General features: G+C 49.3%; 1 protein-coding gene across 1 annotated transcript in view; it reads left to right on the top strand.

The window, feature by feature from the left end:
- The first annotated feature begins 12,832 nt into the window (after positions 1-12,832).
- Positions 12,833-15,641, top strand: part of trabd2b (TraB domain containing 2B) — a 90,746-nt gene continuing 87,937 nt past the window's right edge. The window contains exon 1 of the mRNA XM_029707116.1: positions 12,833-13,328. Coding sequence (XP_029562976.1) covers positions 13,221-13,328 — 108 coding nt within the window. The 5' untranslated portion in view covers positions 12,833-13,220. The remainder of the gene's footprint in view (positions 13,329-15,641) is intronic.

Here is a 15,641-nt window from a genome sequence, read left to right as displayed (position 1 = left end):
GTCACCCTGTCCATCTCTCTCTCTCTCCAGTCTCTCCTGTCACCCTGTCCATCTCTCTCTCTCTCTCCAGTCTCTCCTGTCACCCTGTCCATCTCTCTCTCTCCAGTCTCTCCTGTCACCCTGTCCATCTCTCTCTCTCTCTCCAGTCTCTCCTGTCACCCTGTCCATCTCTCTCTCTCTCTCCAGTCTCTCCTGTCACCCTGTCCATCTCTCTCTCTCTCTCCAGTCTCTCCTGTCACCCTGTCCATCTCTCTCTCTCTCTCCAGTCTCTCCTGTCACCCTGTCCATCTCTCTCTCTCTCTCCAGTCTCTCCTGTCACCCTATCAATCTCTCTCTCTCTCCTGTCACCCTGTCCAACTCTCTCTCTCTCTCCAGTCTCTCCTGTCACCCTGTCCATCTCTCTCTCTCTCTCTCCAGTATCTCCTGTCACCCTGTCCATCTCTCTCTCTCTCTCCAGTCTCTCCTGTCACCCTATCAATCTCTCTCTCTCTCCAGTCTCTCCTGTCATCCTATCCATCTCTCTCTCTCTCTCCAGTCTCTCCTGTCACCCTATGCATCTCTCTCTCTCTCCAGTCTCTCCTGTCACCCTGTCCATCTCTCTCTCTCCAGTCTCTCCTGTCACCCTGTCCATCTCTCTCTCTCCAGTCTCTCCTGTCACCCTATCCATCTCTCTCTCTCTCTCCAGTCTCTCCTGTCACCCTGTCCATCTCTCTCTCTCTCCAGTCTCTCCTGTCACCCTATCCATCTCTCTCTCTCTCTCCAGTCTCTTCTGTCACCCTATCCATCTCTCTCTCTCTCTCCAGTCTCTTCTGTCACCCTGTCCATCTCTCTCTCTCCAGTCTCTCCTGTCACCCTGTCCATCTCTCTCTCTCTCCAGTCTCTCCTGTCACCCTATCCATCTCTCTCTCTCTCTCCAGTCTCTCCTGTCACCCTGTCCATCTCTCTCTCTCCAGTCTCTCCTGTCACCCTATCCATCTCTCTCTCTCTCTCTCTCTCTCTCTCCAGTCTCTCCTGTCACCCTATCCATCTCTCTCTCTCTCTCCAGTCTCTCCTGTCACCCTGTCCATCTCTCTCTCCAGTCTCTTCTGTCACCCTGTCCATCTCTCTCTCTCTCCAGTCTCTCCTGTCACCCTGTCCATCTCTCTCTCTCCAGTCTCTTCTGTCACCCTGTCCATCTCTCTCTCTCCAGTCTCTCCTGTCACCCTGTCCATCTCTCTCTCTCCAGTCTCTCCTGTCACCCTGTCCATCTCTCTCTCTCTCCAGTCTCTCCTGTCACCCTGTCCATCTCTCTCTCTCTCTCCAGTCTCTCCTGTCACACTGTCCATCTCTCTCTCTCTCCAGTCTCTCCTGTCACCCTGTCCATCTCTCTCTCTCTCTCTCTCTCCAGTCTCTCCTGTCACCCTGTCCATCTCTCTCTCTCTCTCCAGTCTCTCCTGTCACCCTATCCATCTCTCTCTCTCTCTCTCCAGTCTTTCCTGTCACCCTATCCATCTCTCTCTCTCTCCAGTCTCTCCTGTCACCCTGTCCATCTCTCTCTCTCTCCAGTCTCTCCTGTCACCCTGTCCATCTCTCTCTCTCTCTCTCCAGTCTCTCCTGTCACCCTATCCATCTCTCTCTCTCTCTCTCCAGTCTCTCCTGTCACCCTATCCATCTCTCTCTCTCCAGTCTCTCCTGTCACCCTGTCCATCTCTCTCTCTCTCTCTCTCTCCAGTCTCTCCTGTCACCCTGTCCATCTCTCTCTCTCTCTCTCCAGTCTCTCCTGTCACCCTGTCCATCTCTCTCTCTCTCTCTCTCTCTCCAGTCTCTCCTGTCACCCTATCCATCTCTCTCTCTCTCTCTCTCCTGTCACCCTATCCATCTCTCTCTCTCCAGTCTCTCCTGTCACCCTGTCCATCTCTCTCTCTCCAGTCTCTCCTGTCACCCTGTCCATCTCTCTCTCTCCAGTCTCTCCTGTCCCCCTGTCCATCTCTCTCTCTCCAGTCTCTCCTGTCACCCTGTCCATCTCTCTCTCTCTCTCCAGTCTCTCCTGTCACCCTGTCCATCTATCTCTCTCCAGTCTCTCCTGTCACCCTGTCCATCTCTCTCTCTCTCCAGTCTCTCCTGTCACCCTGTCCATCTATCTCTCTCCAGTCTCTCCTGTCACCCTGTCCATCTCTCTCTCTCTCCAGTCTCTCCTGTCACCCTGTCCATCTCTCTCTCTCCAGTCTCTCCTGTCACCCTGTCCATCTCTCTCTCTCTCTCCAGTCTCTCCTGTCACCCTGTCCATCTCTCTCTCTCTCCAATCTCTTCTGTCACCCTATCCATCTCTCTCTCTCTCTCCAGTCTCTCCTGTCACCCTGTCCATCTCTCTCTCCAGTCTCTCCTGTCACCCTGTCCATCTCTCTCTCTCTCCAGTCTCTCCTGTCACCCTATCCATCTCTCTCTCTCTCCAGTCTCTCCTGTCACCCTGTCCATCTCTCTCTCTCTCTCCAGTCTCTCCTGTCACCCTGTCCATCTCTCTCTCTCTCCAGTCTCTCCTGTCACCCTGTCAATCTCTCTCTCTCTCTCCAGTCTCTCCTGTCACCCTATCCATCTCTCTCTCTCTCCAGTCTCTCCTGTCACCCTGTCCATCTCTCTCTCTCCAGTCTCTCCTGTCACCCTATCCATCTCTCTCTCTCCAGTCTCTCCTGTCACCCTGTCCATCTCTCTCTCTCTCTCTCCAGTCTCTCCTGTCACCCTATCCATCTCTCTCTCCAGTCTCTCCTGTCACCCTGTCCATCTCTCTCTCTCCAGTCTCTCCTGTCACCCTGTCCATCTCTCTCTCTCTCTCCAGTCTCTCCTGTCACCCTATCCATCTCTCTCTCTCTCCAGTCTCTCCTGTCACCCTGTCCATCTCTCTCTCTCTCTCTCCAGTCTCTCCTGTCACCCTGTCCATCTCTCTCTCTCCAGTCTCTCCTGTCACTCTGTCCATCTCTCTCTCTCCAGTCTCTCCTGTCACCCTGTCCATCTCTCTCTCTCTCCAGTCTCTCCTGTCACCCTGTCCATCTCTCTCTCTCTCCAGTCTCTCCTGTCACCCTGTCCATCTCTCTCGCTCTCTCTCCAGTCTCTCCTGTCACCCTGTCCATCTCTCTCTCTCTCCAGTCTCTCCTGTCACCCTGTCCATCTCTCTCTCTCCAGTCTCTCCTGTCACTCTGTCCATCTCTCTCTCTCCAGTCTCTCCTGTCACCCTGTCCATCTCTCTCTCTCTCCAGTCTCTCCTGTCACCCTGTCCATCTCTCTCTCTCTCCAGTCTCTCCTGTCCACCCTGTCCATTCTCTCTCTCTCTCCAGTCTCTCCTGTCACCCTGTCCATCTCTCTCTCTCTCCAGTCTCTCCTGTCACCCTATCCATCTCTCTCTCTCTCTCCAGTCTCTCCTGACACCCTGTCCATCTCTCTCTCTCTCCAGTCTCTCCTGTCACCCTGTCCATCTCTCTCTCTCTCTCTCCAGTCTCTCCTGTCACCCTATCCATCTCTCTCTCTCTCTCTCTCTCCAGTCTCTCCTGTCACCCTGTCCATCTCTCTCTCTCTCCGGTCTCTCCTGTCACCCTATCCATCTCTCTCTCTCTCTAGTCTCTCCTGTCACCCTATCCATCTCTCTCTCTCTCTCCAGTCTCTCCTGTCACCCTGTCCATCTCTCTCTCTCTCTCTCTCTCTCCAGTCTCTCCTGTCACCCTGTCCATCTCTCTCTCTCTCCAGTCTCTCCTGTCACCCTATCAATCTCTCTCTCTCTCTCTCTCCAGTCTCTCCTGTCACCCTATCCATCTCTCTCTCTCTCCAGTTTCTCCTGTCACCCTGTCCATCTCTCTCTCTCTCCAGTCTCTCCTGTCACCCCTATCCATCTCTCTCTCTCTCCAGTCTCTCCTGTCACCCTATCAATCTCTCTCTCTCCTCCAGTCTCTCCTGTCACCCTGTCCATCTCTCTCTCATCCAGTCTCTCCTGTCACCCTGTCCCTCTCTCTCCAGTCTCTCCTTCACCCTGTCCCATCTCTCTCTCTCTCTCTCCAGTCTCTCCTGTCACCCTGTCCATCTCTCTCTCTCTCTCCAGTCTCTCCTGTCACCGCTGTCCCATCTCTCTCTCTCTCCAGTCTCTCCTGTCACCCTGTCCATCTCTCTCTCTCCAGTCTCTCCTGTCACCCTGTCCATCTCTCTCTCCTCCAGTCTCTCCTGTCACCCTGTCCATCTCTCTCTCTCTCCAGTCTCTCCTGTCACCCTGTCCATCTCTCTCTCTCTCCAGTCTCTTCCCCTGTCCATCTCTCTCTCTCTCCAGTCTCTCCTGTCACCCTGTCCATCTCTCTCTCTCTCTCTCCAGTCTCTCCCTGTCACCCTGTCCATCTCTCTCTCTCCAGTCTCTCCTGTCACCCTGTCCATCTCTCTCTCTCCAGTCTCTCCTGTCACCCTATCCATCTCTCTCTCTCTCTCCAGTCTCTCCTGTCACCCTGTCCATCTCTCTCTCTCTCTAGTCTCTCCTGTCACCCTATCCATCTCTCTCTCTCTCCAGTCTCTCCTGTCACCCTGTCCATCTCTCTCCAGTCTCTCCTGTCACCCTGTCCATCTCTCTCTCTCTCCAGTCTCTCCTGTCACCCTGTCCATCTCTCTCTCTCTCTCCAGTCTCTCCTGTCACCCTGTCCATCTCTCTCTCTCCAGTCTCTCCTGTCACCCTATCCATCTTTCTCTCTCTCTCCAGTCTCTCCTGTCACCCTGTCCATCTCTCTCTCTCTCTCCAGTCTCTCCTGTCACCCTGTCCATCTCTCTCTCTCTCTCCAGTCTCTCCTGTCACCCTATCCATCTCTCTCTCTCTCTCCAGTCTCTCCTGTCACCCTATCCATCTCTCTCTCTCTCCAGTCTCTCCTGTCACCCTAGGCATCCTCTCTCTCTCTCTCATTCTCCATCTCGTCCCTGTCCATCTCTCGTCCTCTCTCTCTCTCTCCAGTCTCTCCTGTCACCCCTGTCCATCTCTCTCTCTCTCCAGTCTCTCCGTCACCCTATCAATCTCTCTCTCTCTCTCCAGTCTCTCCTGTCACCCTATCCATCTCTCTCTCTCCCAGTTTCTCCCTGTCACCCTGTCCATCTCTCTCTCTCTCCAGTCTCTCCTGTCACCCTTATCCATCTCTCTCTCTCTCCAGTCTCTCCTGTCACCCTATCAATCTCTCTCTCTCTCTCCAGTCTCTCTGTCACCCTATCCATCTCTCTGCTCTCTCCAGTCTCTCCTGTCACCCTATCAATCTCTCCTTGCTCTCTCCAGTTCTCTCCTGGCACCCTGTCCCATCTCTCTCTCTCCAGTCTCTCCTGTCACCCTGTCCATCTCTCTCCAGTCTCTCCTGTCACCCTGTCCATCTCTCTCTCCAGTCTCTCCTGTCACCCTGTCCATCTCCTCTCTCTCTCCCCGCTCCTGTCACCCTGTCCATCTCTCTCTCTCTCCAGTCTCTCCTGTCACCCTGTCCATCTCTCTCTCTCTCCTCCAGTCTCTCCTGTCACCTGTCCATCTCTCTCTCTCTCCAGTCTCTCCTGTCACACAGTCCATCTCTCTCTCTCCTCTCAGTCTCTCCTGTCACCCTGTCCATCTCTCTCTCTCCAGTCTCTTCCTGTCACCCTGTCCATCTCTCTCTCTCTCTCCAGTCTCTCCTGTCACCCTGTCCATCTCTCTCTCTCTCTCCAGCTTCCTGTCAACCTGTCCATCTCTCTCTCTCTCTCCAGTCTCTCCTGTCACCCTGTCCATCTCTCTCTCTCTCTCCAGTCTCTCCTGTCACCCCTGTACATCTCTCTCTCTCTCTCCAGTCTCTCCTGTCACCCTATCAATCTCTCCTCTCTCTCCTGTCACCCTGTCCACCTCTCTCTCTCTCTCCAGTCTCTCCTGTCACCCTGTCCATCTCTCTCTCTCTCTCTCCAGTATCTCCTGTCACCCTGTCCATCTCTCTCTCTCTCTCCAGTCTCTCCTGTCACCCTATCAATCTCTCTCTCTCTCCAGTCTCTCCTGTCATCCTATCCATCTCTCTCTCTCTCTCCAGTCTCTCCTGTCACCCTATGCATCTCTCTCTCTCTCCAGTCTCTCCTGTCACCCTGTCCATCTCTCTCTCTCCAGTCTCTCCTGTCACCCTGTCCATCTCTCTCTCTCCAGTCTCTCCTGTCACCCTATCCATCTCTCTCTCTCTCTCCAGTCTCTCCTGTCACCTGTCCATCTCTCTCTCTCTCCAGTCTCTCCTGTCACCCTATCCATCTCTCTCTCTCTCTCCAGTCTCTTCTGTCACCCTATCCATCTCTCTCTCTCTCTCCAGTCTCTTCTGTCACCCTGTCCATCTCTCTCTCTCCAGTCTCTCCTGTCACCCTGTCCATCTCTCTCTCTCTCCAGTCTCTCCTGTCACCCTATCCATCTCTCTCTCTCTCTCCAGTCTCTCCTGTCACCCTGTCCATCTCTCTCTCTCCAGTCTCTCCTGTCACCCTATCCATCTCTCTCTCTCTCTCTCTCTCTCTCTCCAGTCTCTCCTGTCACCCTATCCATCTCTCTCTCTCTCTCCAGTCTCTCCTGTCACCCTGTCCATCTCTCTCTCCAGTCTCTTCTGTCACCCTGTCCATCTCTCTCTCTCTCCAGTCTCTCCTGTCACCCTGTCCATCTCTCTCTCTCCAGTCTCTTCTGTCACCCTGTCCATCTCTCTCTCTCCAGTCTCTCCTGTCACCCTGTCCATCTCTCTCTCTCCAGTCTCTCCCTGTCACCCTGTCCATCTCTCTCTCTCTCCAGTCTCTCCTGTCACCCTGTCCATCTCTCTCTCTCTCTCCAGTCTCTCCTGTCACCCTGTCCATCTCTCTCTCTCTCCAGTCTCTCCTGTCACCCTGTCCATCTCTCTCTCTCTCTCTCTCTCCAGTCCTCTCCTGTCACCCTGTCCATCTCTCCCTCTCTCTCCAGTCTCTCCTGTCACCCTATCCATCTCTCTCTCTCTCTCTCCATCTCTCCTGTCACCCTATCCATCTCTCTCTCTCTCCAGTCTCTCCTGTCACCCTGTCCATCTCTCTCTCTCTCCAGTCTCTCCTGTCACCCTGTCCATCTCTCTCTCTCTCTCTCCGTCTCTCCTGTCACCCTATCCATCTCTCTCTCTCTCTCTCCAGTCTCTCCTGTCACCCTATCCATCTCTCTCTCTCCAGTCTCTCCTGTCACCCTGTCCAATCTCTCTCTCTCTCTCTCTCTCTCCAGTCTCTCCTGTCACCCTGTCCATCTCTCTCTCTCTCTCTCCAGTCTCTCCGGTCACCCTGTCCATCTCTCTCTCTCTCTCTCTCTCTCCAGTCTCTCCTGGTCACCCTATCCAGTCTCTCTCTCTCTCTCTCTCCTGTCACCCTATCCATCTCTCTCTCTCCAGTCCTCTCCTGTCACCCTGTCCCATCTCTCTCTCTCCAGTCTCTCCTGTCACCCTGTCCATCTCTCTCTCTCCAGTCTCTCCTGTCCCCCTGTCCATCTCTCTCTCTCCAGTCTCTCCTGTCACCTGTCCATCTCTCTCTCTCTCTCCAGTCTCTCCTGTCACCCTGTCCATCTATCTCTCTCCAGTCCTCTCTGTCACCCTGTCCATCTCTCTCTCTCTCCGTCTCTCCTGTCACCCTGTCCATCTATCTCTCTCCAGTCCTCTCCTGTCACCCTGTCCATCTCCTACTCTCTCTCCAGTCTCTCCTGTCACCCTGTCCATCTCTCTCTCTCCAGTCTCTCCTGTCACCCCTGTCCATCTCTCTCTCTCTCTCCAGTCTCTCCTGTCACCCTGTCCATCTCTCTCTCTCTCCAATCTCTTCTGTCACCCTATCCATCTCTCTCTCTCTCTCTCCAGTCTCTCCTGTCACCCTGTCCATCTCTCTCTCTCTCCAGTCTCTCCTGTCACCCTATCCATCTCTCTCTCTCTCCAGTCTCTCCTGTCACCCTGTCCATCTCTCTCTCTCTCTCCAGTCTCTCCTGTCACCCTGTCCATCTCTCTCTCCTCTCCAGTCTCTCCTGTCACCCTGTCCATCTCTCTCTCTCTCTCCAGTCCTCTCCTGTCACCCTATCCATCTCTCCTCTCTCTCCAGTCTCTCCTGTCACCCTGTCCATCTCTCTCTCTCCAGTCTCCTCCTGTCACCCTATCCATCTCTCTCTCTCCAGTCCTCTCCTGTCACCCTGTCCATCTCTCTCTCTCTCTCTCCAGTCCTCTCCTGTCACCCTATCCATCTCTTCTCTCCAGTCTCTCCTGTCACCCTGTCCATCTCTCTCTCTCCAGTCTCTCCTGTCACCCTGTCCATCTCTCTCTCTCTCTCCAGTCTCTCCTGTCACCCTATCCATCTCTCTCTCTCTCCAGTCTCTCCTGTCACCCTGTCCATCTCTCTCTCCTCTCTCTCCAGTCTCTCCTGTCACCCTGTCCCTCTCTCTCTCCAGCTCTCCTGTCACTCTCCATCTCTCTCTCTCCAGTCTCTCCTGTCACCCTGTCCATCTCTCTCTCTCTCCAGTCTCTCCTGTCACCCTGTCCATCTCTCTCTCTCTCCAGTCTCTCCTGTCACCCTGTCCATCTCTCTCTCTCTCCAGTCTCTCCTGTCACCCTGTCCATCTCTCTCTCTCCAGTCTCTCCTGTCACCCTGTCCATCTCTCTCTCCCAGTCTCTCCTTCACTCTGTCCATCTCTCTCTCTCCAGTCTCTCCTGTCACCCTGTCCATCTCTCTCTCTCCTCCCTGTCCATCTCTCTCTCTCTCCCGTTCCTTCCTGTCACCCTGTCCATCTCTCTCTCTCTCCAGTCTCTCCTGTCACCCTGTCCATCTCTCTCTCTCTCCAGTCTCTCCTGTCACCCTGTCCATCTCTCTCTCTCTCCAGTCTCTCCTGTCACCCTATCCATCTCTCTCTCTCTCTCCAGTCTCTCCTGACACCCTGTCCATCTCTCTCTCTCTCCAGTCTCTCCTGTCACCCTGTCCATCTCTCTCTCTCTCTCTCCAGTCTCTCCTGTCACCCTATCCATCTCTCTCTCTCTCTCTCTCTCCAGTCTCTCCTGTCACCCTGTCCATCTCTCTCTCTCTCCGGTCTCTCCTGTCACCCTATCCATCTCTCTCTCTCTCTCCAGTCTCTCCTGTCACCCTATCCATCTCTCTCTCTCTCTCTCCAATCTCTCCTGTCACCCTATCCATCTATCTCTCTCGCTCTCCAATCTCTTCTTTCACCCTATCCATCTATCTCTCTCTCTCTCCAATCTCTTCTGTCACCCTGTCCATCTCTCTCTCTCTCTCTCCAGTCTCTCCTGTCACCCTATCCATCTCTCTCTCTCTCTCCAGTCTCTCCTGTCACCCTGTCCATCTCTCTCTCTCTCCAGTCTCTCCTGTCACCCTATCCATCTCTCTCTCTCTCTCCAGTCTCTCCTGTCACCCTATCCATCTCTCTCTCTCTCTCCAGTCTCTCCTGTCACCCTATCATCTCTCTCTCTCCAGTCTCTCTCCCTCCTCCTGATTGCTGAGAGATAGCCATCCACTGCATGTTATTACACGCAAGTGGGGTGGTCTTACAGCAGAAACAGTGGAAAACACACACAACCCCAGAGCATCCTGATGTACAGTAGTCAACCTCCTACTTTCGACTATGTTGTCCAAAACATTGTTCAGTCTCTGTGTGCTCCACAAACACAGAATCAGTCATAGGAAAAACACGGAAGTTGAACACAGATCTAGCGGTAGATAGGATAACAGCCGGTTTCAACATACACTACTGTATCTCTCCTCCCTACCATCCATCCATTACTGCCTGGAGACCATGTTATATATGATGGAAAGTTCTTCTGGATCAACTGAACCCCTTATGACAGCCTTCCCCTCCCCACTACTACACAGAATTTTACCCCTCGCTACCTACAGGACATCCGGAAAGTGAAACCACAATAAGAAAGAGTCAATATTATTCAAAGTACACAAAGCAGGAAGATGTTTCAGCAGGCTGAACATGGAGAGAGGAGAGGGGGAGACCGTGTGTAGTGGAGCTCAAGGCAGTGTGTGGATGAAGGGGCAGGACGGGCTGAAGCCTGAGCTCCACAGTCAATCACATTGTCAGCCTCTCCTGTGAAGTAAAGAAGCCTGAAGCAGTGTTGGGCCATTCTCTAGATACATCATCATCATCCATACTCACATTCTCTGTGATATTCTTTCTTTATCTCCCATCACTACATGTCAAAATCTGTCTCTGACTATTGTCAGACTACGTCTCTCTCACCCCTTGTCCTCTGCAAGCTACCGTAAAAAGTGTAGGTATCAACGCACTTCTGTATTCCACCACTAGGGGTCCCTCTTCACATGATGAACGCCATCATACATTGTGACACCGTAAAACAGTTACAATGGACATGAATGTGTCCTCTTTTATACAAAATAGATGTGTAGACACAGAGAGAGACGGAGCTAATACCTCAGCTTTGGTCTTCTGCAGAGCATCAGGCCGGCTGTCATGAAAGCCACATGGACATGTATACACAAGACCCATAGAGCTGTGGGCCAGCATGTATTACCAGAGGACATTATCAGAGGACATTAACAGCAGGCATTACCAGAGGACATTACCAGAGGACATTACCAGAGGACATTACCAGCAGGCATTACCAGCAGGCATTACCAGCAGGCATTACCAGAGGACAATACCAGAGGACATTACCAGAGGACATTACCAGCAGGCATTACCAGAGGACATTACCAGAGGACAATACCAGCAGGCATTACCAGAGGACATTACCAAAGGACATTACCAGAGGACATTACCAGAGGACAATACCAGCAAGTACTACCAGAGGACATTGCCAGCAAGTACTACCAGAGGACATTACCAGCAGCCATTACCAGAGGACATTACCAGCAGGCATTACCAGAGGACATTACCAGCAGGTATTACCAGAGGGCATTATCAGAGGACATTACTGGGCTGGCATTACCAGCAGGCATTACCAGCAGGCATTACCAGCAGGCAATACCAGCAGGCAATACCAGCAGGCATTACCAGCAGGCATTACCGGAGGACATTACCCGCAGGCATTACCAGATGACATTACCAGCGGGCATTACCAGCAGGGATTACCAGAGGACATTACCAGCAGGCATTACCAGATGATATTACCAGCGGGCATTACCAGAGGACATTACCAGTGGGCATTACCAGAGGACATTACCAGCAGGCATTACCAGATGATATTACCAGCGGGCATTACCAGAGGACATTACCAGGGCCTTTGTTAGGGCTCTCTTTCACTTTGTCCATGTGCATGTGTGCACTCACGCACATACTTTTCTTATAAGCATATTATTCCGTAGTGATGAATGTCTGAAAATGGACATTGAAAATGCATATCAACGCCAGGTCCAATCATGGATGTATTGTAAACGTTTCCCCACTACCAAGATAACTTACGAATGGAATTGAAACAATGTGCACATGCACAGAATAAGAGCTCTGTCTAACTTACTGTCCCCCTCGTGCTATCTCTTTCTCCCTCTCTCTGTGTCTTGCTAACACGTCCCCAGACATCCATTTTCAGGAGTGAGGGTTTTCTGTGGTTTGCAAACAGAACATTAACTTTAAAGTATTTTCTTATGCAGTCTGTCTCTGGTCTATATATGCTGTAAATCCTGGCCGTTGTCCAGGAATCTCCTGCATGCAGCCGCTCATAAGCCTCGTCTAACCAGCCAAGAATGTGAACCAGCCTCCTTCAAAGAGAAGCCTTTCACAAGGTGTGGTTAAAGCAGGTAACTGTGTCTGCAGGTGGTCACATTACAACAGAGGAGGCTGCAACTGAAATCACCTGTCTTGCACAAGAACTAACTGCAAGGGGAGTTGCAAGGGCAAATAGGTACATTCGGATTAGATATGAGTAGGCCAAGTTTAGGAGGTAGGTATTCTTATACTGATGCATGAAAAAAGCTACTTTCAAAATGTTTTCATAACCAATACTTTGGGGTAGACATAAATCAAACCCTTAGTAGACTGATTTGGAATCAGTTCTTAGATGAAACAATCACAAGTCAGCTCAGCAATGTGAATGTTAAAAGAAACTTAAGCAACAACCCCAGAACAAACAGATAATTTGTTACATGTGTATCCAGAATGCAGTTGGAGAACCGTGAGGACAGTCGGAGTCAAACACAGACCAGGCGTCCAGAGATGAGAGGAGTGAGGAGAGTTAAAATAAGACAGAGGACAAAGAATGGCTTGTCCAGGGCCTTTCTGCCATCGCCCCAGTGGGGAGGCCCGGGTGGCACTTGTTTGAGGGGCTCCCATGATAAATGGCCCACTACTTGATTCTGTCACACTGTCTGCCACGTGGACAATAACATGGGTCATGGCATAGTTTTGACACTGTGGACTGAAGAGAGGGAAAACTGTGTCTCTCAACATGGCCATTCATCGGAACCATTCAGAACTACACACGATGACCATATCTAAGAGGGCTATTATAAGATAAATAAATAAAAAACTCTTCACAGTTGTCTTTACTGAGATGTTTAATTGTAGGCATTAATCACTCATGACACTGGGTCTAAGGGCCCATATTAAACTCTTGTGCAAAACTTGTCAAACAAGCAATGACAGTGATAAATGTGAACCAAATGAAAATGAAACATATGACATGTTTAACAGAATGTCAGATTTTTTGAAGGACTCCTGGCTTGAAAGGCACCAGACTGGCATTGCAACATTGTCTCACCTGCCCTTTCGGTGGTTGGCAACATGGCATTGCATTATTTTGATTCGTGCAGGGTTTTAAGCACTGGAATTACAGATGACAGTTTGAATAACTCCATCTCCCATATCATCTCTCACTCACACGCAAAGCTGTGCTCTCCCTTTCCCCTCAAAACCTACGCTCCCCTCCTCTTAAAATAAGCAGTTGGGGAAAATATTCAAAGCGTACCACCTCTTCCTCCTCCACTCAACCAGCCAGGCTTCAAACTTCTAGAGCGCACTGCGAAAACTTTCCCCTGCAACTGCTGAAAAACCGACTGACACAGGACAGCGCCGAGTGAGAAGAGACAGGGAAAGCAGAACGCGTAGCCCGTTAATAGTTGCCTGGGGTTTGGGAATGGCGGAGAGTCGGAATGACCTATGTCCTCCTACCGAATGGCACATGTGAGCCGAACCCTGTTACATGTTAGGAGGCGAAAGCCAGTAAACAGCGAGAAAGAGACAGGGGGAAGATTTAAGTATCTACAACAGCCTGTCGACACCACTATCCTCTCATCTCGAGATGGTCTGTCCGCCAGGACTTCGATGGTTCCTACTTACCGCTCTCTTGCACGCTGTCGCACCCCGGGACACCCGCGAGAGACCGAGGCAATGTGACCCACCGAAGTCGGTGAGTTGTGCGGAGTAGTTACAGTTACTTACCCGTTTCAGTAATGTCATGAGGCAATGTCACACATGAAGATGTCCTTGAATGGATAGATTCAAGCCTTTTAGCTAAATATTTTGAGTTAATTGCAAATGTATGTGTCTAGTCTATAACTTGGCTACAACAAATTATACAATTTAAATAAACGCACTTTTACGCAGTGTTCCTGAATAAGTTGTCTTATGTGCAGCAGGTAGGCCAATATAAAAATAGTGAGATATTGTGTAGTTATTGGCTTTTTGTGTAACAACCAAATTAATAACAACAACTTTTGAGTTTTATTGTTATGGAAATATTGTCATGCTATAATAACTACCTACACGTTAAATACAAGAACACTAATTATGTTTATAGCAACTTTATTAGGCTACCGTATTATTGTAGTATACTTATCACATGTATTATTATTATTATTATTATGCTATTATTATGCCATCATATTTTGTTAGGCTAATCCATTATTTCAAGGCTTCGTTAATAGGCCTGTAGCCTACTAGTTGAAGAGGGAAAGCCCATGGCCTATAATTGAAACAATTTCCAATCAGCAAAGTTGCTTCCAATGGCACCTCAAAAATAAGTTATTTTACTTGACATAGCCTATTCTTGAGTTTCCTCATAAATCTGGGCCTGAAAAATGGAAGCAGTTGCCAAGCGAAATATGGTTCATGCGCGCCTACCATATGTCTGTTTATATGACACAAGATATTGGGGAACACAAACGGGTGACTTGACTTTACATACATTTATTTGGAAAAGTTTCAATTACCTTTCAATCCAAACTGATCAAGTTTCAATGAAACACGACCTATTAAAACAGTTATCGGGCATATTTGCAAAATGATGGAATGGGCTTGTTTTCACAAAGGGAGTCAGCCCATTCCAATTCATTTCATTTGAGTGTTATTTTATCTGGCCAGGACCATGTTGCACATGCTCCCGTCTGTATGTCTCTCAGTGTGAATTTCTCATATTTCTAATGAATTTTCTTCTGATTCTTCTCTTGTGCTGTTGCGTTGGCTGATGATAGAGACAATGCGTGCGGTACGCGTAGGCTACATGACTGGTCTGGTCTACATGACTGGTAGACTACAAATTCCCAGATAGAAACGCAATAAGCCTACATCATAACTGAAATTACATGACTTCAGCAATAACGTTAATTACAGTTCATTTTAACGGGGCATGATGTGATCTATTAATATAATACAAATGTGTTATAATACATTATTGAAAATATTTATCAGGGTTGACTTGATAGCATTGCTACAACATAGTCCACAAAATAATGAAATTGTTGGTATTGTTAACCTGCATCTTATAATGGCATTGTTGTCAGGGTCCAGGGATGGACCGTATATGTTGTTCCCCCTTCATGTGATTTGTAATACGTCAGTACAGAGGTCTCTGTTTTGTGTTAAAAGTAATTACCCAATAAAATTGAGTTGTTCACATCAGTGCTCCGGAGCGAGCTAGAAACAGCGCGCGAGGAGCCCTCCTCAGGTCTAGGCTCGGCCAAGTCAAGTAAAACGGACTTCAACTATCCTTATTCGATCGTAAAGAAGTCTTCCTGTCTCCGTGAAGACGAACAGACGTTTGACGATTTAATGATTAACAAATGATATGTATAACGTTACCAAAATATATAGCCAAAATATAGCCTAGTCAAAATATAATAGTAAGAGCTGTAGGCGTCATGCATGCATGTATTTTGTTGTACTGAGGCTACGCTAATGTGAAAATAATTTTCAAAGAAACGTTTTGAAACGTCTTAATCAGTTTGAGAGGATGTGCAAGCATTTTAGTATAAAACATAGTTCAATGCAATAATTAGGCCTAAATTTCATTTATTATAATAACAATCCCTTGCAAAAACAATAATATTTCCAAATATTTAATGCTTTTTGACAGGGTTTTGAAATCCTTTAAAAAATGTAATTTAAAATGACAAATGTTAGCATGGCATTGGCATTACAATTGTTATTACAACTGGGGGAGTTTTCATTGAATTTGGGTAGAAATAAACATTTAAAGGGGCTTGGCCCCCTAGATAGCATATGAACATATCATGAAAGTCATGAAATAAATGTTTAGAATTACAGGAACTGTGCTTTAAAACAGCAACATTTTCTCTCAGCCTCATGGCAAAATGTGTACAATGTCAGGAAATGAGTTCTAAGACAGCAGCATTTTCTCTCAGCCTCATGGCAAAATATGTAAAATAGCATGAGATTTGCTATAAAAATGCAAATGTTTCTCTCTGGGTGAGATTTGGCCTTT

The sequence above is a fragment of the Salmo trutta genome, chromosome 22 (genome assembly GCF_901001165.1).
Source record: "Salmo trutta chromosome 22, fSalTru1.1, whole genome shotgun sequence".
Taxonomy (NCBI): domain Eukaryota; kingdom Metazoa; phylum Chordata; class Actinopteri; order Salmoniformes; family Salmonidae; genus Salmo; species Salmo trutta.
The sequence above is the reverse complement of the archived record's forward strand: the minus strand, read 5'-3'. Positions and strand labels throughout refer to the sequence as shown.